Genomic DNA, 22,167 nt, shown 5'->3' on the forward strand with positions numbered 1-22,167 from the left:
AGCTTTAAGGCTAAAAAGGAAAAAAGCGAAAAAAGAGGAAAAAGTAATGGAAACAATAGGGAGAAGGAGACGAACATAGAGTTCGTCGCTTGGCATAGAATCTTCGGAGTCTGGCCGCGTTCCAGGGGTTCGGCTCTAGGCGATTGTCTGACGCATCACGCAAGCGGTACGCTCCTCCGGTGAGTACTTCGTCAATGATGAAGGGACCCTCCCACTTGGGCTTGAGTTTGTCATTTTTCTTCTCCGGCAGGCGTAGAACAAGTTCGCCAACATTATAGGTCTTGGCCCACACTTCTCTGCTATGATACATGCGAGCCTGCTGTTGATAAAATGCGGAACGGGCTTTTGCAGCGTCGCGCTCCTCCTCTAGGGCATCTAAGTTGTCCTGCCGATCAAGCTCGGCCTCTCTCTCTTCGTACATGCGCACTCGAGGTGAGTCATGAATAATGTCGCAGGGTAACACAGCCTCTGCGCCGTACACCATGAATAAGGGTGTATATCCGGTAGTACGATTGGGCGTGGTCCGCAGCCCCCAGAGTACGTAGTCGAGCTCCTCAACCCAGTGCTTGTCTGATTCTTTCAAAGACCGCACCAGTCTAGGCTTGATGCCTCATAATAAGACCATGCTCGTTCGACTTGACCATTTGTTTGCGGGTGATAGACGGAGGCGTAATCGAGCTTAATGCTCAGATTGGCGCACCAGTTTTTCACCTCATCGGCTGTGAAATTGGAGCCGTTATCGGTGATGATGCTGTGTGGGACACCATAACGGTGTACAACGCCGGATATAAAGTCTATCACTGGCTCGGCTTCGGCCGTTTTAACTGGTTTGGCCTTTATCCACTTAGTGAATTTATCCACCATGACCAGCAGATATTTTTTTCTTATGGCTTCCTCCTTTAAGGGGTCCAACCATATCAAGCACCCAGACCGCGAACGGCCAAGTGATGGGGATTCTTTGTAGAGCAGTGGGTGGCATATGGCTCTGGTTGGCGAAGAGCTGGCATCCGACGCAACATTGGACAAGGTCCTGTGCGTCTGCTCGGGTCGTCGGCTAATGGAAACCTGTACGGAAAACCTTGCTTACAAGGGCCCGAGCCGCGGCATGGTGACCACCGAGACCGGCATGAATTTCAGCCAAGAGCTGCCGCCCCTCTTCCTCGGAGATACATCTTTGGAGTACTCCGGTAGCGCTTTTCTTGTAGAGTTCTCTGTCATGAACCTTGTAGGCTTTTGAACGCCGGACAATGCGGCGAGCCTCATTCTGATCCTCAGGGAGTTCTCGCCTATTAAGGTAGGCCAAGAAGGGTTCGGTCCATGGGGCAATGACTGCCATGATGAGATGGGCCGATGGTGTTATTTCGGTGGCTGAGCCCCCGATGGTGTCAGTGTGTTCAGAATCTGGGGATGTGGTTGGATCCGGACTGGTGTTGCCACTCTCCCCTTGCCACACCACGGAAGGCTTGAAAAGCCTTTCCAGATAGATATTAGGTGGGACGGGGTCGCGCTTAGCGCCGATGCGAGCAAGGACATCCGCTACTTGATTGCTTTCGCGAGCCACATGATGGAACTCGAGCCCCTCGAATCGAGCAGACATCTTGAGAATGGCATTACGGTAAGCTGCCATCTTTGGATCTTTGGCGTCGAAATCTCCATTTATTTGCGATATTGCGAGGTTTGAGTCCCCGCGCACTTCCAGGCATTGTATGCCCATGGAAACAGCCATCCGAAGACCATGCAATAAGGCCTCGTATTCGGCCGCGTTATTGGAGTCTGTGTATAATATTTGGAGTACGTACTGGACTATGTCTCCAGTGGGGGATGTTAAAACGACGCCCGCTCCTAACCCTGCCAGCATTTTGGAACCATCGAAATACATAACCCAGTTGGAATATGTGACGTACTCTTTAGGGAGTTCGGCCTCTGTCCATTCGGCGACGAAGTCCGCCAGTACTTGGGATTTAATGGCTCGACGTGGTTTGTATGTTATGTCGAATGGAAGGAGCTCAATGGCCCATTTGGCAATCCGCCCGTAGCATCGCGGTTGTTTATTATGTCATTGAGTGGTACTTCGGAAGCCACCATGATCGAACACTCCTGAAAGTAGTGTCGTAGCTTTCGGGAAGCCATGAAGACCGCGTATGCTATCTTTTGATAATGAGGGTATCGGGATTTGCATGGTGTGAGGACGGTGGATACGTAGTATACCGGCTTCTGAGGCGGGAATTTGTGTCCGTCCTGCTCTCGCTCAACGACGAGCACGGCGCTCACCACCTGCTGTGTTGCCGATATGTATAATAACATGGGTTCGCCGACATTCGGTGCGGCCAGGATTAGATTGCTCGCTAGAAGGGCTTTTATTTCTTCCAGTCCGGCCGTTGCCGCATCCGTCCATTCGAAGTGATTAGTGCGCCGAAGAAGGCGATAGAGTGGCAATGCCTTTTCTCCCAATCTGGAGATAAAGCGGCTTAATGCTGCCACGCATCCGGCGAGTTTTTGGACCTGTTTAAAGTCCGTTGGCGTAGCCAATTGTGAGAAAGCTCAGATTTTGGCTGGATTTGCTTCAATGCCTCTATTGGAAACGATGAAGCCCAGCAGTTTTCCAGCCGGGATGCTGAAAACACACTTTTCCGGAATGAGCTTGATGTTGTATGTGTTGGGAATCGTAGCATAATTTTAAAATTTTCCTACGCTCACCAAGATCCATCTATGGAGTATACTAGCAACGAGGGGAAAGGAGTGCATCTACATACCCTTGTAGATCGCGAGCGGAAGCGTTCCAATGAATGTTGTTGACGGAGTCGTACTCGCCGTGATTCAAATCACCGATGACCGAGTGCCGAAAGGACGGCACCTCCGCGCTCAACACACGTACGGTGCAGCGACGTCTCCTCCTTCTTGATCCAACAAGGGGGAAGGAGAGGTTGATGGAGATCCAGCAGCATGACGGCGTGGTGGTGGATGTAGCGGGATGTCGGCAGGGCTTCGCCGAGCTTCTGCGAGAGAGAGAGGTGTAGCAGGGGAGGAGGGAGGCGCCCAAGGCTGTAATACTACTGCCCTCCCTCCCCCCCTTTATATAGGCCCCCTGGGAGGGGGGGGCGCCGGCCAAGATCCCATCAAGGGAGGGGGCGGCGGCCAAGGGGGGATACTTGCCCCCCAAGGCAAGTGGGGCGCCCCCCCACCCTAGGGTTTCTAACCCTAGGCGCAGGGGGAGGCCCATGGGGGGCGCCCCAGCCCACTAAGGGCTGGTTGCCCTCCCACTTCAGCCCATGGGGACCTCCGGGATAGGTGGCCCCACCCGGTGGACCCCCGGGACCCTTCCGGTGGTCCCGGTACAATACCGATAACCCCCGAAACTTTCCCGGTGGCCGAAACTTGACTTCCTATATATAATTCTTCACCTCCGGACCATTCCGGAACTCCTCGTGACGTCCGGGATCTCATCCGGGACTCGGAACAACTTTCGGATTTCCGCATACTCATATCTCTACAACCCTAGCGTCACCGAACCTTAAGTGTGTAGACCCTACGGGTTCGGGAGACATCCAGACATGACCGAGACGCCTCTCCGGTCAATAACCAACAGCGGGATCTGGATACCCATGTTGGCTCCCACATGTTCCACGATGATCTCATCGGATGAACCACGATGTCGAGGATTCAATAAATCCTGTATACAATTCCCTTTGTCAATCGGTATGTTACTTGCCCGAGATTCGATCGTCGGTATCCCAATACCTTGTTCAATCTCGTTACCGGCAAGTCTCTTTACTCGTACCGCAATGCATGATCCCGTGACTAACGCCTTAGTCTTATTGAGCTCATTATGATGATGCATTACCGAGTGGGCCCAGAGATACCTCTCCTTCACACGGAGTGACAAATCCCAGTCTCGATCCGTGCCAACCCAACAGACACTTTCAGAGATACCCGTAGTGTACCTTTATAGTCACCCTGTTACGTTGTGACGTTTGGTGCACCCAAAGCACTCCTACGGTATCCGGGAGTTGCACGATCTCATGGTCTAAGGAAAAGATACTTGACATTGGAAAAGCTCTAGCAAACGAAACTATACGATCTTTTATGCTATGCTTAGGATTGGGTCTTGTCCATCACATCATTCTCCTAATGATGTGATCCCGTTATCAATGACATCCAATGTCCATAGTCAGGAAACCATGACTATCTGTTGATCAACGAGCTAGTCAACTAGAGGCTTACTAGGGACACGTTGTGGTCTATGTATTCACACATGTATTACGATTTCCGGATAACACAATTATAGCATGAACAATAGAAAATTATCATGAACAAAGAAATATAATAATAACCATTTATTATTGCCTCTAGGGCATATTTCCAACAGTCTCCCACTTGCACTAGAGTCAATAATCTAGTTACATTGTGATGAATCGAACACCCATTGCGTCCTGGTGTTGATCATGTTTTGCCCTAGGGAGAGGTTTAGTCAACGGATCTGCTACATTCAGGTCCGTATGTACTTTACAAATATCTATGTCTCCATTTTGAACACTTTCACGAATGGAGTTGAAGCGTCGCCTGATATGCCTGGTCTTCCTGTGAAACCTGGGCTCCTTCGCAAGGGCAATAGCTCCAGTGTTGTCACAGAAGAGAGTCATCGGGCCCGACGCATTGGGAATCACCCCTAGGTCGGTAATGAACTCCTTCATCCAGACTGCTTCCTATGCTGCCTCCGAGGCCGCCATGTACTCCGCTTCACATGTAGATCCCGCCACGACGCTTTGCTTGCAACTGCACCAGCTTACTGCTCCTCCATTCAAAATATACACGTATCCGGTTTGTGACTTCGAGTCATCCAGATCTGTGTCGAAGCTAGCGTCGACGTAACCCTTTACGACGAGCTCTTCGTCACCTCCATAAACGAGAAACATATCCTTAGTCCTCTTCAGGTACTTCAGGATATTCTTGACCACTGTCCAGTGTTCCATGCCGGGATTACTTTGGTACCTTCCTACCAAACTTACGGCAAGGTTTACATCAGGTCTGGTATACAGCATGGCATACATAATAGACCCTATGGCCGAGGCATAGGGGATGACACTCATCTTTTTTCTATCTTCTGCCGTGGTCGGGCATTGAGCCGTGCTCAATTGCACACCTTGCAATACTGGCAAGAACCCCTTCTTGGACTAATCCATATTGAACTTCTTCAATATCTTGTCAAGGTATGTACTCTGTGAAAGACCAATGAGGCGTCTTGATCTATCTCTATAGATCTTGATGCCTAATATATAAGCAGCTTCTCCAAGGTTCTTCATTGAAAAACACTTATTCAAATAGGCCTTTATACTTTCCAAGAATTCTATATCATTTCCCATCAATAGTATGCCATCCACATATAATATGAGAAATGCTACAGAGCTCCCACTCACTTTCTTGTAAACACAGGCTTCTCCATAAGTCTGTGTAAACCCAAACGCTTTGATCATCTCATCAAAGCGAATGTTCCAACTCCGAGATGCTTGCACCAGCCCATAGATTGAGCGCTAGAGCTTGCATACTTTGTTAACATTCTTAGGATCGACAAAACCTTCCGGCTGCATCATATACAACTCTTCCTTAAGGAAGCCGTTAAGGAATGCCGTTTTGATGTCCATCTGCCATATCTCATAATCATAGTATGCGGCAATTGCTAACATGATTCGGACGGACTTCAGCTTCGCTACGGGTGAGAAAGTCTCATCGTAGTCAACCCCTTGAACTTGTCGATAACCCTTAGCGACAAGTCGAGCCTTATAGATGGTCACATTACCATCCGCGTCTGTCTTCTTCTTAAAGATCCATTTGTTTTCTATGGCTCGCCGATCATCGGGCAAGTCAGTCAAAGTCCATACATCATTTTCAAACATGGATCCTATCTCGGATTTCGTGGCTTCTAGCCATTTGTCGGAATCCGGGCCCGCCATCGCTTCTTCATAGTTCGAAGGTTCACCGTTGTCTAACAACATGATTTCCAGGACAGGGTTGCCGTACCACTCTGGTGCGGAACGTGTCCTTGTGGACCTACGAAGTTCAGTAGTAACTTGATCCGAAGCTTCATGATCATCATCATTAACTTCCTCCCCAGTCGGTGTAGGCACCACAGGAACATTTTCCCGCGCTGCGCTACTTTACGGCACGGAAGGGGTGACTATCACCTCATCAAGTTCCACTTTCCTCCCACTCAATTCTTTCGAGAGAAACTCCTTCTCCAGAAAGGACCCGTTCTTGGCAACGAAGATCTTGCCTTCGGATCTGAGGTAGAAGGTATACCCAATAGTTTCCTTAGGGTATCCTATGAAGACGCATTTCTCCGACTTGGGTTCGAGCTTTTCAGGTTGAAGTTTCTTGACATAAGCATCGCATCCCCAAACTTTTAGAAACGACAGCTTAGGTTTCTTCCCAAACCATAATTCATACGGTGTCGTCTCAACGGATTTCGACGGAGCCCTATTTAAAGTGAATGCGGCAGTGTCTAAAGCATAGCCCCAAAATGAGAGCGGTAAATCGGTAAGAGACATCATAGATCGCACCATATCTAATAGAGTGCGATTACGACGTTCGGACACACCGTTTCGCTGAGGTGTTCCAGGCGGCGTGAGTTGTGAAACGATTCCACATTTCCTTAAGTGTGTACCAAACTCGTGACTTACATATTCTCCACCACGATCTGATCGTAAGAATTTTATTTTTCTGTCACGTTGATTCTCAACCTCACTCTGAAATTCCTTGAACTTTTCAAAGGTTTCAGACTTGTGTTTCATTAGGTAGACATACCCATATCTACTTAAGTCATCAGTGAGAGTGAGAACATAACGATATCCTCTGCGAGCCTCAACACTCATTGGACCGCACACATCGGTATGTATGATTTCCAATAAGTTGGTTGCTCGCTCCATTGTTCCGGAGAACGGAGTCTTGGTCATCTAACCCATGAGGCATGGTTCGCATGTGTCAAATGATTCGTAATCAAGAGACTCCAAAAGTCCATCTGCATGGAGCTTCTTCATGCGCTTGACACCAATGTGACCAAGGCGGCAGTGCCACAAGTATGTGGGACTATCGTTATCAAATTTACATCTTTTGGTATTCACACTATGAATATGTGTAACATCACGTTCGAGATTCATCAAAAATAAACCATTGACCAGCGGGGCAATGACCATAAAACATATCTCTCATATAAATAGAACAACCATTATTCTCAGATTTAAATGAGTAGCCATCTCGAATTAAACGAGATCCAGATACAATGTTCATGCTCAAAGTTGGCACTAAATAACAATTATTGAGGTTTAAAACTAATCCCGTAGGTAGATGCAGAGGTAGCGTGCCGACGGCGATCACATCGACCTTGGAACCATTCCCGACGCGCATCGTCACCTCGTCCTTTGCCAGTCTCCGTTTATTCCGCAGTTCCTGTTTTGAGTTACAAATATGAGCAACCGCACCGGTATCAAATACCCAGGAGCTACGACGAGTACTGGTAAGGTACACATCAATTACATGTATATCACATATACCTTTGGTGTTGCCGGCCTCCTTGTCCGCTAAGTATTTGGGGCAGTTCCGCTTCCAGTGACCACTTCCCTTGCAATAAAAGCACTCAGTTTCAGGCTTGGGTCCATTCTTCGACTTCTTCCCGGCAACTGGCTTACCGGGCGCGGCAACTCCCTTGCCGTCCTTCTTGAAGTTCTTCTTACCCTTGCCCTTCTTGAACTTAGTGGTTTTATTCACCATCAACACTTGATGTTCTTTTCTGATCTCCACCTCCGCTGATTTCAGCATTGAATATACCTCGGGAATGGTCTTTTCCATCCCCTGCATATTGAAATTCATCACAAAGCTCTTGTAGCTTGGTGGAAGCGACTGGAGGATTCTGTCAATGACCGCGTCATCCGGGAGATTAACTCCCAGCTGAGACAAGCGGTTGTGCAACCCAGACATTCTGAGTATGTGCTCACTAACAGAACTATTCTCCTCCATTTTACAGCTGAAGAACTTGTCGGAGACTTCATATCTCTCGACCCGGGCATGAGCTTGGAAAACCATTTTCAGCTCCTCGAACATCTCATATGCTCCATGTTTCTCAAAACGCTTTTGGAGACCCGGTTCTAAGCTGTAAAGCATGCCGCACTGAACGAGGGAGTAATCATCAGCACGCTGCTGCCAAGCGTTCATAACATCTTGGTTCTCTGGGATTGGTGCTTCACCTAGCGGTGCTTCTAAGACATAATCTTTCTTGGCTGCTATGAGGATGATCCTCAGGTTCCGGACCCAGTCCGTATAGTTGCTGCCATCATCTTTCAGCTTGGTTTTCTCTAGGAACGCGTTGAAATTGAGGACAACGTGGGCCATTTGATCTACAAGACATAGTGTAAAGATTTTAGACTAAGTTCATGATAATTAAGTTCATCTAATCAAATTACTCAATGAACTCCCACTCAGATAGACATCCCTCTAGTCATCTAAGTGAAACATGATCCGAGTTAACTAGGCCGTGTCCGATCATCACGTGAGACGGACTAGTCAAGATCGGTGAACATCTCCATGTTGATCGTATCTTCTATACGACTCATGCTCGACCTTTCGGTCCTCCGTGTTCCGAGGCCATGTCTATACATGCTAGGCTCGTCAAGTCAACCTAAGTGTATTGCTTGTGTTCCGAGGCCATGTCTGTACATGCTAGGCTCGTCAACACCCATTGTATTCGAACGTTAGAATCTATCACACCCGATCATCACGTGGTTCTTCGAAACAACGAACCTTCACAACGGTGCACAGTTAGGGGGAACACTTTTCTTGAAATTATCATAAGGGATCATCTTACTTACTACCGTCGTTCTAAGCAAATAAGATGCAAAACATGATAAACATCACATGCAATCAAATAGTGACATGATATGGCCAATATCATTTTGCTCCTTTGATCTCCATCTTCGGGGCACCATGATCATCTTCGTCACCGGCATGACACCATGATCTCCATCATCATGATCTCCATCATTGTGTCTTCATGAAGTCGTCACGCCAACGATTACTTCTACTTCTATGGCTAACGCGTTTAGCAACAAAGTAAAGTAATTTGCATGACGTTATTCAATGACACGCAGGTCATACAAAATAATAAAGACAACTCCTATGGCTCCTGCCGGTTGTCATACTCATCGACATGCAAGTCGTGATTCCTATTACAAGAATATGATCGATCTCATACATCACATATATCATTCATCACATCTTCTGGCCATATCACATCACATAGCACATGCTGCAAAAACAAGTTAGACGTCCTCTAATTGTTGTTGCAAGTTTTTACGTGGCTTGTAGGTTTCTAGCAAGAACGTTTCTTACCTACGTATGACCACAACGTGATTTGCCAATTTATATTTACCCTTCATAAGGACCCTTTTCATCGAATCCGTTCCGACTAAAGTAGGAGAGACAGACACCCGCTAGCCACCTTATGCAACTAGTGCATGTCAGTTGGTGGAACCTGTCTCACGTAAGCGTACGTGTAAGGTCGGTCTGGGCCGCTTCATCCTACAATACCGCCGAAACAAGATAAGACTAGTAGCGGCAAGAAGAATTGGCAACATCAACGCCCACAACTACTTTGTGTTCTACTCGTGCATAGTAACTACGCATAGGCCTGGCTCATGATGCCACTGTTGGGAATCGTAGCATAATTTTAAAATTTTCCTACGCTCACCAAGATCCATCTATGGAGTATACTAGCAACGAGGGGAAAGGAGTGCATCTACATACCCTTGTAGATCGCGAGCGGAAGCGTTCCAATGAACGTTGTTGACGGAGTCGTACTCGCCGTGATTCAAATCACCGATGACCGAGTGCCGAAAGGACGGCACCTCCGCGTTCAACACACGTACGATGCAGCGACGTCTCCTCCTGCTTGATCCAGCAAGGGGGAAGGAGAGGTTGATGGATATCCAGCAGCACGACGGCGTGGTGGTGGATGTAGCGGGATGTCGGCAGGGCTTCGCCGAGCTTCTGCGAGAGAGAGAGGTGTAGCAGGGGAGGAGGGAGGCGCCCAAGGCTGTAATACTACTGCCCTCCCTCCCCCCCTTATATAGGCCCCCTGGGAGGGGGGGCGCTGGCCAAAATCCCATCAAGGGAGGGGGCGGCGGCCAAGGGGGGATACTTGCCCCCCAAGGCAAGTGGGGCGCCCCCCACCCTAGGGTTTCTAACCCTAGGCGTAGGGGGGAGGCCCATGGGGGGCGCCCCAGCCCACTAAGGGCTGGTTGCCCTCCCACTTCAGCCCATGGGGCCCTCCGGGATAGGTGGCCCCACCCGGTGGACCCCCGGGACCCTTCCGGTGGTCCCGGTACAATACCGATAACCCCCGAAACTTTCCCGGTGGCCGAAACTTGAATTCCTCTATATAATTCTTCACCTCCGGACCATTCCGGAACTCCTCGTGACGTCCGGGATCTCATCCGGGACTCCGAACAACTTTCGGGTTTTCGCATACTCATATCTCTACAACCCTAGCGTCACCGAACCTTAAGTGTGTAGACCCTACGGGTTCGGGAGACATGCAGACATGACCGAGACGCCTCTCCGGTCAATAACCAACAGCGGGATCTGGATACCCATGTTGGCTCCCACATGTTCCACGATGATCTCATCGGATGAACCACGATGTCGAGGATTCAATCAATCCCGTATACAATTCCCTTTGTCAATCGGTATGTTGCTTGCCCGAGATTCGATCGTCGGTATCCCAATACCTTGTTCAATCTCGTTACCGGCAAGTCTCTTTACTCGTACCGCAATGCATGATCCCGTGACTAACGCCTTAGTCACATTGAGCTCATTATGATGATGCATTACCGAGTGGGCCCAGAGATACCTCTCCATCACACGGAGTGACAAATCCCAGTCTCGATCCGTGCCAACCCAACAGACACTTTCAGAGATACCCGTAGTGTACCTTTATAGTCAACCAGTTACGTTGTGACGTTTGGTGCACCCAAAGCACTCCTACGGTATCCGGGAGTTGCACGATCTCATGGTCTAAGGAAAAGATACTTGACATTGGAAAAGTTCTAGCAAACGAAACTATACGATCTTTTATGCTATGCTTAGGATTGGGTCTTGTCCATCACATCATTCTCCTAATGATGTGATCCTGTTATCAATGACATCCAATGTCCATAGTCAGGAAACCATGACTATCTGTTGATCAATGAGCTAGTCAACTAGAGGCTTACTAGGGACACGTTGTGGTCTATGTATTCACACATGTATTACGATTTCCGGATAACACAATTATAGCATGAACAATAGACAATTATCATGAACAAAGAAATATAATAATAACCATTTATTATTGCCTCTAGGGCATATTTCCAACAGTATGCACTGAGGTTGTTGAATGTAAGACGTAAATCATCTATCAATGACTCGACGTGCCTGGTTTTGATGACGACGTCATCCACATATGCTTCAGCTGTCTTGCCGATCTGTTTCTTCAGTCATGTTTGAATCATGCGTTGGTAGGTAGCGCCAGTGTTTTTTAGCCCAAAAGGCATAGTGCTAAAGCTGAAAGGCCCATATGGGGTAATGAATGTCGTTGTGGTTTGATCAGACTCCTTCATCTTGATTTGATGGTATCCGGAGTACGCGTCGAGGAAACACAGTGAGTCGTGTCCTGCAGTTGCGTCAATAATCTGATCGATGCGAGGGAGGGGGAAGGGATCCTTAGGGCAAGCCTTGTTGAGGTCTTTGAAATCGACACATAGGCGCCAGGATTTGTCCTTCTTTGGTACCATCACCAGGTTTGCTAGCCAGTCCGGGTGTTTTATTTCTCTGATGAATCCGGCTTCAAGTAACTTGGCTAGCTCCTCTCCCATAGCTTGTCGTTTGGGTTCGGAAAAATGCCGCAGTGTTTGCTTGACCGGTTTATATCCCTTCAATATATTGAGGCAGTGTTCGGCCAATCTGCGTGGGATTCCTGGCATATCAAAAGGGTGCCAGGCGAATATATCCCAGTTCTCGCACAGGAACTCTCGTAGCGCAGCGTCGACCGTTGGGTCTAGTTGTGCCCCGATACATGTTGTCTTCTTGGGGTCCGTTGGATGGACTTGGAATTTGACTATTTCTTTTGCTGGTTTGAAGGAGGTGGATTTGGGTCGTTTGTCCAGAATTACATCGTCCCTGTCCACCGTGGAGCGCAATGCGGTTAATTCTTCGGCCGCGAGGGCTTCAGATAATGCCTCAAGGGCCAGGGATGCGGTTTTATTTTCGGCGCGGAGTGCTATGTCCGGATCACTGGCGAGAGTGATTATGCCGTTGGGCTCGGGCATCTTGAGCTTCATATACCCGTAGTGAGGTACAACTTCGAAGCGTATAAATGCATCTTGTCCCAATAGGGCGCGATATCCGCTGTTGAAAGGGGCCACTTGGAATGTTATTTCCTCGGACCGATAATTCTCCGGCGTGCCGAATACCACGTCGAGCGTGATTTTTCCCGCGCATCGCGCCTCCCGACTGGGAATGATACCCCGGAAGGTCGTGCTACTTTGCTCGATGCGACTCCTGTCTATTACCATTTTGCTGAGTGTATCCTCGTAAATGAGGTTTAGTCCGCTGCCGTCGTCCATGGGAACCTTGGTGAGCCGAAAGCTGTCCACTATCGGACTGAGGACCAAGGCGGCTGGTGCCCGGACTGTCCTGAATTTTGGTTCGTCACCGGCGTTAAAAGTTATGGCCGTGTCGTTTCAGGGGTTTATTGCTGTGACTTGGCAGACTTCGGCGAGGTCGCGGAGTGCCCTTTTGCGTTGATTGTTTGAAGCAAAGGTCTTGAAGACCGTCAATACTCTGAGGTCGTCGTCTTTCGGCGGGTGTTGTTCTCGGGTATTTTTGGTGAGGAGATCTTCGCCGCTCTTGGCCACTTGCCGGAGTATCCAACATGCTCTAAGGTTGTGGGTTGGTGTGGTATCATGTGTTGTATGTATTTTGCATGGCCCATCGAGCCATCCCTTCAGAACTATTCGGCGCCCCATAATGGGCCTCAGTTTTTTTACTATTGGGTCGGGCGCCCCAGGAGGGTGCGTCCTTTTTGCCCGAACGAGGGGCTGAGTTGAAACCGGTGGTTCCCAACGAGCTGTCTGGGTTTTCCAGGCGCTTTCCATTGCGCAGTACTTCTGTACTATGGTTGCCAAGTCAGCAAAGTGTAATACGCGAGGGCGGTTGATGGCGTTGAGGATTCCTTCGTCCGTGCAATTGTTGCAGAATAGTGAGATCGCGTCTTCATCGCGGCAATCTATAATCTTGTCTTTGACAAGGAGGAATCTGGCCCAAAAGTGGTGGACCATTTCCTGAGACTGTTGTCGTATGTAGATAAGATCGCGTATAACTGGGTGGGTGGGTGGTTTTAAATCTGAACCCTGACCCAATTTGGGATCCGGAGTTTGTAAATCTTCCGAACTTAATAGTTCGGACTCCGGGGTACCAACTGATGTTTTAGGCCCGTCATCCGATTCTAGGTTCGGAGGGCAGGGCACGTCGTTCCGCGGACATGTATCCGGCTCCTCTACCCCGGAAGTCCGAACATAGTTCGTCCTCAATATAGAGGAAGAGTTATTGTCCTGCTCCTCCACTACTGCTATCTGATGGGTGATCGGCGGAGATTTGATTTCTCTCTGGTCAGGCTTAAGCCCAATCCGATCGTAGTCTGTAGCGACCCCCAAGGCGGCGATGCGATCTAGGAGTTCGTTTAAAGACGACAACTCCGTCGGATCCATCCATTTGGAGTATTCGGAGTCGACGCGGAGACGATTTTCGATGACTCGAGAGGTCATCGTCGTCGGCTTAACGGCCGAACAGGCGGTCATGGTAAAGCCGCCAAGTCGGAGGGTTTGGCCCGGAGCCAGGGCTCCTCCGGAAGTGATATTATCCTTGACAACAAGGCGAGCCATCAACCCCGTCTTCGACGTCACAGCGGAACTCTCAATGAAAGCACAAATGTCGGTGTCAAAACCGGCGGATCTTGGGTAGGGGGTCGCGAACTGTGCGTCTAAGGTTGATGGTAACAGGAGACAGGGGACACAATGCTTACCCAGATTCGGGCCCTCTCTATGGAGGTAATACCCTACTTCCTGCTTGATTGATCTTGATGAATATGAGTGTTACAAGAGTTGATCTACCACGAGATCGTAATGTCTAAAACCCTAGAAGTCTAGCCTGTATGACTATGATTATGATTGTCTTCCTCTACAGACCTAGCCCTCCGGTTTATATAGAAACCGGAGGGAACTAGTGTTACATAAGGTCGGTACAGAGAAAGGAATCTTTATATTTGGTCGCTAGCCTTGCCTTCCACGCCAAGAAGAGTCCCATCCGGACACGGGTAGAGTCTTCGGTTTTTGTATCTTCACAGCCCATCAGTCCGGCCCATGGCTAACAGGCCGGACGCCCGAGGACCCCTTAGTCCAGGACTCCCTCAGTAGTCAAAACGCTTCAAGAATCGAACATGAAGTTCAAAATATATGACCCCTTTTTCAAAGCACTAAACTAAACACTTAGATTTGTTTACAGGAGAGGGATATGTGAAATGAGGATTGATTTTGATGAAATAAAAGGACTATTCTACAATGTTTCAAGAATTCATCTGTCAACATGATCATATCCGCCAGTTTTCTGTTCGGTGGCTCATATAGTACGGGTGCATCTAGTGCACGAATTGAGTTAGTTCATCGGATCATAGTTTGAAAAATCGGACCGGACTGCTGGTTCGACCAGAAAAAACTAGAACCAAGGCTTTGTCTGGTTTTTTAAGGTGTTTCTGCCTTTTAGCAAAAAAAAGGACTAATATCATGGAAATCATGTGTAACCCAAGAATCGGACATTTGACCTTGACACACGGCATACCTAAAGGCCCAATACCAACTGGGCTAGCTATAATTTGTGAGTTAAATTTTGGATTATAACCAATATTAAGTGTATGACGGCCAGATACGTCCAGATCGTAACAACGGACGGCCGAAAACGCAAATCGCTGAGAGGAATCGTTTTTGTCTCGGTTTTACTGTCCTTAATTTTATCATATGTCAATTTTCTAAAAAAAACTTAAATATTTTAGGTTTTGACACTATTAAACCAGTTGAACGGGCAGTCCGATAGGTAAAAACCTAAACTAGTAGCCTCATCGGTTCAATGGTAGGTCTGGTTTTCTAAACTATGCACGGGATATGTTCTCCCCTATATCTCTCATATGGCAGGCCAAATATCTCCCACGCGTGCAGGAAAATTCGTAGGCTCTAAGGAAAGCACCCACCTGATTTTTGGCAGATTTTAGAAAGTATTACTTAATTGGTTAAAATATGAAAAAAAATTCAATATATCACAAATTTTATATGTGTTAGGATAATTATTTGTGAATTTTAAAAAAAATCATGCATTTGACAATAAAAATTATCCATTAATTTAGGAAAAATGTAAATCCACCATAGCACTATAGGGAAGTGGGCCGTATAGGCTATGTTGTGGCCCAAAAGATTTGGTCTTGAGTTTTGTGACAAAATTGCTTTGACCAAGCTACTGTTGTTGATCCGCTTCACTCATGTTGCACCCAAGCATAAACAATTGCATGCATGGCCAGTTTGTGGCCATGTGATCTTCCATCTTTGAAGAAAAGAAAATGGTACTCCCTTCGATCCATATTACTTGTCTCTCAAATGAATGCGTCTAGACGGTGCCCAATGCAAAGATGTATTGTTTGTTTGAACCGTGGACTAGAGGGGACGTGCTCTCCACGTACCTGTGTACTTGTCCAAAAGCAGTAGAATTATAACCGAATATACAACTTTTGATGCACATTGTCATTTCGACACCAATTAAAGCGAGTGTGTGATGCGAGGTCATTATCAAACCAACATGAAGATGATTTGAATGCTATGAATCAACGTGCAAGTGGTGTGATACTCATCATAAACAACTCATACGATCTACTCCCTCCGTTCATAAAGATAAGATGTTCTAACTTTGTTTTTAGAAATGAATGTATATAGATATGTTTTAGTGTGTTTTTCACTCATTTCAATCCGTATGTACTCTATATTAAAATGTCCAAAACATATTATATTTGTGAACGAAGGGAATATAATTTTATATTTTGCTATACATAAAATACACCAGAAAGTAGTAGACCATATGATTTACAAATTTCTATCATGATATTTAACAACATAATTAACCTAGATGCGTCTAGACACACGCAAATAAGCAGCCTACAATTTTGTATAAAATATCTAGGACAACACAAGTATATTTTTCATTGATCGACATTAGAACTATGTACCAAATAATGATAATAATATTTGGCAAAGAGCATTATTGGTCTATTGTGCAAACCATGTCAAAGAAAAAAAGAGTACTTCATAGAATTGTAGTGCAATAAAAATGGATCGTAAATAAGTACAATGTTAATACGTAAATTCTTTTTATTTTAACTCGCTCGGAATCCAAAAATTTGAATTGTCCTGCTCAGAATAAGCCGATATGCTCACAAGTAAACATGAATAGTTAAAGAGTCAAAGTGCGACCGCGGGATTGAGGGATCAAATGCTAGCCAGTCTCATAAAAGAAATTGACCGTGTGTTTGCTCAGGTCATCCTTAAATTTACCTTAGGGTGACCCTCTGTCACATACAACAAAATTCAATTATTTAAAGTGTTATTTTTAATACATGTTTATGATTACAAAAATATTTATAATCTATGATTTACAATAATAATGATTGTGAGGAATCAGTTTTTTGTTCAAATTTTTGTGAATAATATTGTTGGGACTTGTTAGGTTCGAAGGTTCGACAATATAAGGAAAACAGTCAACACGTTGTGGATGGAGTACAATCCTTTTCCGATAAACATGAGGTCTTATTAGTTTCCAATTAAAATGATGACTTATTAATGGTAGGGACATAACATGTTCTAAGTTACACCTCAAGTATTTAGATATTTTTCCCGCCTAATCATACTTCATCCCCGAACTTATGTATATGTCACGGTCAGGTATTGACAAAGATGGTGCTCCTCGGATTGAGAATAAGATTAGCCACTCTAGTTCATGAAGACCCTGAGCTTGGAACTATTTGGCTTGGTGTGATCAGGAAGCGCGGCGATGAAGTCAAAGTTGCCGTTATTGCGCCCCACGATAGTTTTTCTATGCTGGATGATACCCTTCGAACCTGGCTCATCTTGAAACATTGATGCATGTGTTGTGTGCCCACTATTAACTTGGCACGGGTTGGTCTTGCCAAGATGGCGTTAAACTCCACGCCATCTTGAAATCGGCCACGTCGAGGATAACCTTTTCTTGGAAAAAAAGTTCTCCAAATTTCTAAGACTGGCCTTAAGATGAATTTGGCCAACCAGGATTACAGGAGCCCAGCAGACTTGGGGGTTTAGTGAGAGTCAAGTGCATAAGTGAATATCATGTTGAGGGCCCCGCCCCCATCCAGGAGGACTCAGAAAACTTAAGTTGCCGAATCATTGGCTCTGAGTCTACTGGGTATCATCCCAGTTGGACGATGGCCTTGAGGCGATTGCTCGGGTTGAAGGGTATCCCCGGCCTCCACGGGTTGGCCTTTTGTTTTCATGGGGCCACGCCATCACCTCGTCCCACGCATCGTCGAGCACCGTTGTAAGAGATGCGGATCTGCTAGCGTCGATGTTTCTCATATGTGGCTTGATGCCTGACGTTGTGAGTGACAAGGAATAAGATTGGCAAGGGAGGATTTGGATCCGTGTACCTCAGGACGCTCCCTGATGGATGCCGCATTGCTGTGAAGAAGCTGGAGGGTGTATGCCAAGGGGAGAAAGAGTTTCACTTTGAGGTGACGATAATCGGCGGCATCCACCATAGACATCTGGTAAAACTCCGAGGTTTTTGTACCGAGGGGGTGCACAGGCTTGTTGCGTACGAGTATATGTCCAAGGGATCTCTACATAGGTGGATTTTTGGTACTAAAGAAGATGATGCTACCCTTTTGGACTGGGATACAAGGTTCTACATCGTGCTTGGGACAGCGAAGGGCCTGGCGTACCTTCATCAGGATTGTGAGTCAAAGATCATACATTGCAACATCAAGCCTGAGAATGTTTTGCTTGATGACAACTTCACTGCAAAGGTATCCGACTTTGGTCTTGCCAAACTGATGAGCAGAGAGCAAAGACACGCCTTCACGATGATGAGAGGCACCCAAGGCTATCTTGCGCCGGAGTGGATCACCAACCGCGCCGTCTCAGAGAAGTGTGACGTCTATAGCTATGGGATGGTCCTGCTCGAAATAATTAGCGGGAGGAGGAACTTTGATCCCATGGAGGTCTCAGAGAAAGCCCATTTCCCACCCTTTGTGTTCAAGAAGATGGAAGAAGGTGATCTTCGCAGTATCTTCGATTCCAAGCTCAATTATGATGGAGATGATGATCAGAGGGGGAGAACAACCAAGGTTGCTCTATGGTGCATCCAGGAAGATTTCTGCCAGAGACCTTCCATGTCAAAAGTCGTCCAGATGCTTGAAGGCGTATGTGATGTACCCCAGCCACCGACATCCTCGCGAACTGTATCCACACTCTATACGGCAGCTTACGAATCGAGTAGTGTGTTACCTTCGGCCATGCAGCTCTCTCAAGCCAGATGATGTAATTGCTTTCCTTTTTGTCTTTGCGGTAACTCCGACCTAGTAATCTTATGGTGTTTGTTAGACAGATTAGGGTTTGGAACAATGCTCGATACCCTTGGTGGGTACGGCTGTCATATATTTATAAGAGGGAACCGTACAAATACAGTTATGTTACAACACGTATATCTAATATATACTTAGTCTAACACCCTCCCTCAATCTTAACTATGTCCTGAAACACTCAGAAGGTTAAGATTGCGACGACATCCTTCAAAAGAAGGCAAGGGCAAGGGTTTAGTGAAAATATCAGCAAGCTGATCCTTCGAAGAAACAAACTTAATCTGAAGGAGCTTCTGAGCAACACGTTCCCTCACAAAATGATAGTCAACTTCGATGTGCTTCGTTCGGGCATTAAATACTGGATTGGATGAAAGGTATGTTGCACCGATGTTATCACACCAAAGAACAGGCGGCTGAGTTGGGGAGACCTTCAACTCTCGAAGCAATGACTGCACCCACATGATCTCAGCTGCGGCATTAGCAAAAGCTTTGTACTCAACTTCGGTACTACTCCGAGACACCGTAGCTTGCTTGCGAGCTTGCCAGGCGATCAAGTTAGGCCCAAAGAACACAGCATGTCCCCTCGTGGATCGCCGATCATCAGGACAACCAGCCCAGTCGGCATCAGAAAATGCTGAGATCAGTCCAGAACGCGCAGGCTGAAGATGGAGACCATATGAACCAGTGTGACGAACATAGCGCAAGATGCGCTTAACAGCTGACCAGTGAGAATCACGTGGTGTATGAAGATACTGGCACACACGGTTAACTGCAAATGATATGTCTGGTCGAGTAATGAGCAAGTACTGCAGTCCACCCACAATGCTGCGGTACTCTGTGGCATCCTCAGGAGCAAGCAAGTCACCAGCAAGAGCTGTCAGTTTGTCTGTAGCAGACTTGCACTGCAACATACCGGCACGACGCAGGAGATCATGAGAGTACTTCTTCTGAGTAAGAGTCAAGCCACCATCAGAATGAAGAACCTCTAGGCCCAGAAAATAATGCAGTCTCCCAAGATCCTTAACAGCAAACTCAGCACCAAGAGAGGACACAAGCCGATCTGTAGCAGAAGCAGACGAACTGACAAGGATGATGTCATCAACATATACCAGAATGTACATAGTCACCTCAGGTCGCTGTAGAATAAACAGAGACGTGTCTGCTGTAGAAGGAACAAACCCATGCGCACGAAGAGCAGCGCCAAGACGGGCATGCCACGCACGCGGGGCCTGCTTCAAACTGTAGAGAGCTTTGACAAGGCGACATAAATGATGTGGCTGAGCAGGGTCAACAAAACCTGGCGGCTGACGCATATAAACCTCTTCTTCCAGAACTCCATGGAGAAAGGCATTCTGAACATCAAGTTGTCGAAGCGACCAGCCGCGAGTAACAGCCAAAGAGAGAAGAACACGAATAGTAGTTGGTTTAATAACAGGACTGAATGTGTCTTCATAATCAATGCCATACCGTTGTTTGAACCCCTTGGCAACCAGGCGTGCCTTGTACCTCTCAATAGAGCCATCAGCATGTTTCTTCACCTTGAATACCCATTTAGAGTCAATGATATTAACACCAGATGGAGGTGGAACAAGACGCCAAGTGTTGTTTCTTTGAAGGGCATGAATCTCCTGCTCCATCGCAGCATGCCAATGCGGGATGCCAAGCGCCGCTCGAAAATGTCGTGGTTCAGTCGTAGGGTCAGCCTCAGCATGTGCCACACAGGCCGCAAGCCACGCGACAGTGCCGTCAGTGCGCTTCTTCGGTTGGAAGATGCCACTTTTGCTGCGAGTATGGGGACGCAGGACGACAGGCGGAGGTGGCGCTGGAGCTGCCATGCCAGAGGAGCCACTATCCATCAGCGGCGAGGAGGACGCACCGGCGGGCGAGTCAACAGGCGCATCCGGTGGCACGGTCAGGGTCGGCGAAGACAGACCGGGCGTGATCGGCGTCGACGGACCAGGCGACGAAGACTCGGTGACCTGCGAGGCCTCCGGCTCAGGGGAGAGCGCCGCGGGTCCAGCCGGCCCGGCCGACAGCTCCGCAGGTTCGGCCGGCCAAGGCGACAGCGAGGCCGCTGGCCCCGGCGACTTGGTCACCCCGTCGGATCCTTGTGCATGGGGCATGCACGCGTGATCGACGTCGGGGTCAAGCGGGGTAGTGGCGGGGGCAGCCTCGTCGAGCGCCTCATCCGGCGTAGCAGCACTGGCGCAGTTGTGGCCATATCATCATCCAGAAGCTCAAGTCGAGCGCCTCGTCCAGTCCCTGCACCATGGTTAGGCAACAACAGAGGAGAATATGCAGCATCAACAAATTGATCAGGCAAAACTGGAAAAGAGTGCAACTCAGTGACGGGAGTATCGGTGGGTGATGTGAGCGTGGAAAACGGGAAGACAGTCTCATCGAACACAACATCACGAGAAATGTAAACATGATTTGACGGGATGTGAAGACACTTGTAACCTTTGTGGAGAGGACTGTACCCAAGAAACACACATTGTTTAGATCGATACTCAAGTTTATGCTTATTGTACGGACGAAGATGCGGCCAACACGCACAGCCGAACACTTTGAGGAGGGAGTAATCTGGAGTTTCATTAAGCAACACTTCGAGTGGAGACTTCATGTGAAGGCGTCGTGTGGGAATCCTGTTTATCAAAAAACAGGCAGTAACAAAAGCATCGCTCCAGAACCGAAACGGGACAGAGGCATGTGCAAGAAGTGTCAGGCCAGTTTCAACTATGTGACGGTGTTTGCGCTCAGCTGCACCGTTCTGCTGATGTGTATGAGGACAAGACACATGGTGTAAGATGCCAAGCTTCTGAAAGAAGGTGTTAAGATTACGATACTCACCCCCCCCCCCCCGAGTCTGACTGAACATGGATAATTTTGTGCTTAAGCAATCGTTCAACATGTGCTTGAAATTGCATAAAGACATGAAACACATCAGATTTGTGCTTAATAAGATAAATCCAAGTAAAGCGACTGAAAGCATCGATGAAACTGACATAATAGTTGTGACCACTAACAGAAGTTTGGGCATAGCCCCACACGTCTGAAAACACAAGTTCAAGAGGAGCCGTGACAACACGACTTGATACAGAAAAAGGCAACTGATGACTCTTGCCTTGTTGACAAGCATCACACACTAGAAACTCCTTATTACTCGACTCAACAGGAAGATGATGGCGATGAAGCACATGGCGCACAATGGGAGTAGCGGGGTGGCCAAGGCGAGAGTGCCACTGCGACGACGACACCCGAACACCACTGAAAACTTGAGAGACTCGTGGCACATCAAGTGCGTATAAGCCGTCGCGAGCTCGACCACTAAGAAGAACGTCCCTCGTGTCCCGGTCCTTAACAAAAAAATGGAAAGGGTGAAACTCAACAAACACATTGTTGTCACGAGTTAATTTAGGAACCGAGAGTAAACTACG

The 22,167-nt window shown here is 47.6% G+C and overlaps 1 protein-coding gene across 1 annotated transcript; it reads left to right on the forward strand.

Moving 5' to 3' along the window:
* The first annotated feature begins 17,575 nt into the window (after window positions 1–17,575).
* Window positions 17,576–18,688, forward strand: LOC141042532 (G-type lectin S-receptor-like serine/threonine-protein kinase SD2-5). The gene is made up of 2 exons (XM_073511217.1): window positions 17,576–17,688; window positions 17,761–18,688. Exons 1-2 carry the CDS (start codon window positions 17,576–17,578, stop codon window positions 18,686–18,688), a joined length of 1,041 nt encoding a protein of 346 aa, XP_073367318.1.
* Window positions 18,689–22,167: the final 3,479 nt, after the last annotated feature.

The sequence above is a fragment of the Aegilops tauschii genome, chromosome 3 (genome assembly GCF_002575655.3).
Source record: "Aegilops tauschii subsp. strangulata cultivar AL8/78 chromosome 3, Aet v6.0, whole genome shotgun sequence".
NCBI lineage: Eukaryota > Viridiplantae > Streptophyta > Magnoliopsida > Poales > Poaceae > Aegilops > Aegilops tauschii.

Excerpts from the sequence above, each read along its gene's own strand:
- LOC141042532 (XM_073511217.1), top strand. The coding sequence starts at position 17,576 with ATGGCCTTGAGGCGATTGCTCGGGTTGAAGGGTATCCCCGGCCTCCAC. Across the intron at positions 17,689-17,760 it reads ACGCATCGTCGAGCACCGTT|GAATAAGATTGGCAAGGGAG; the intron begins GTAAGAGATGCG and ends GTGAGTGACAAG.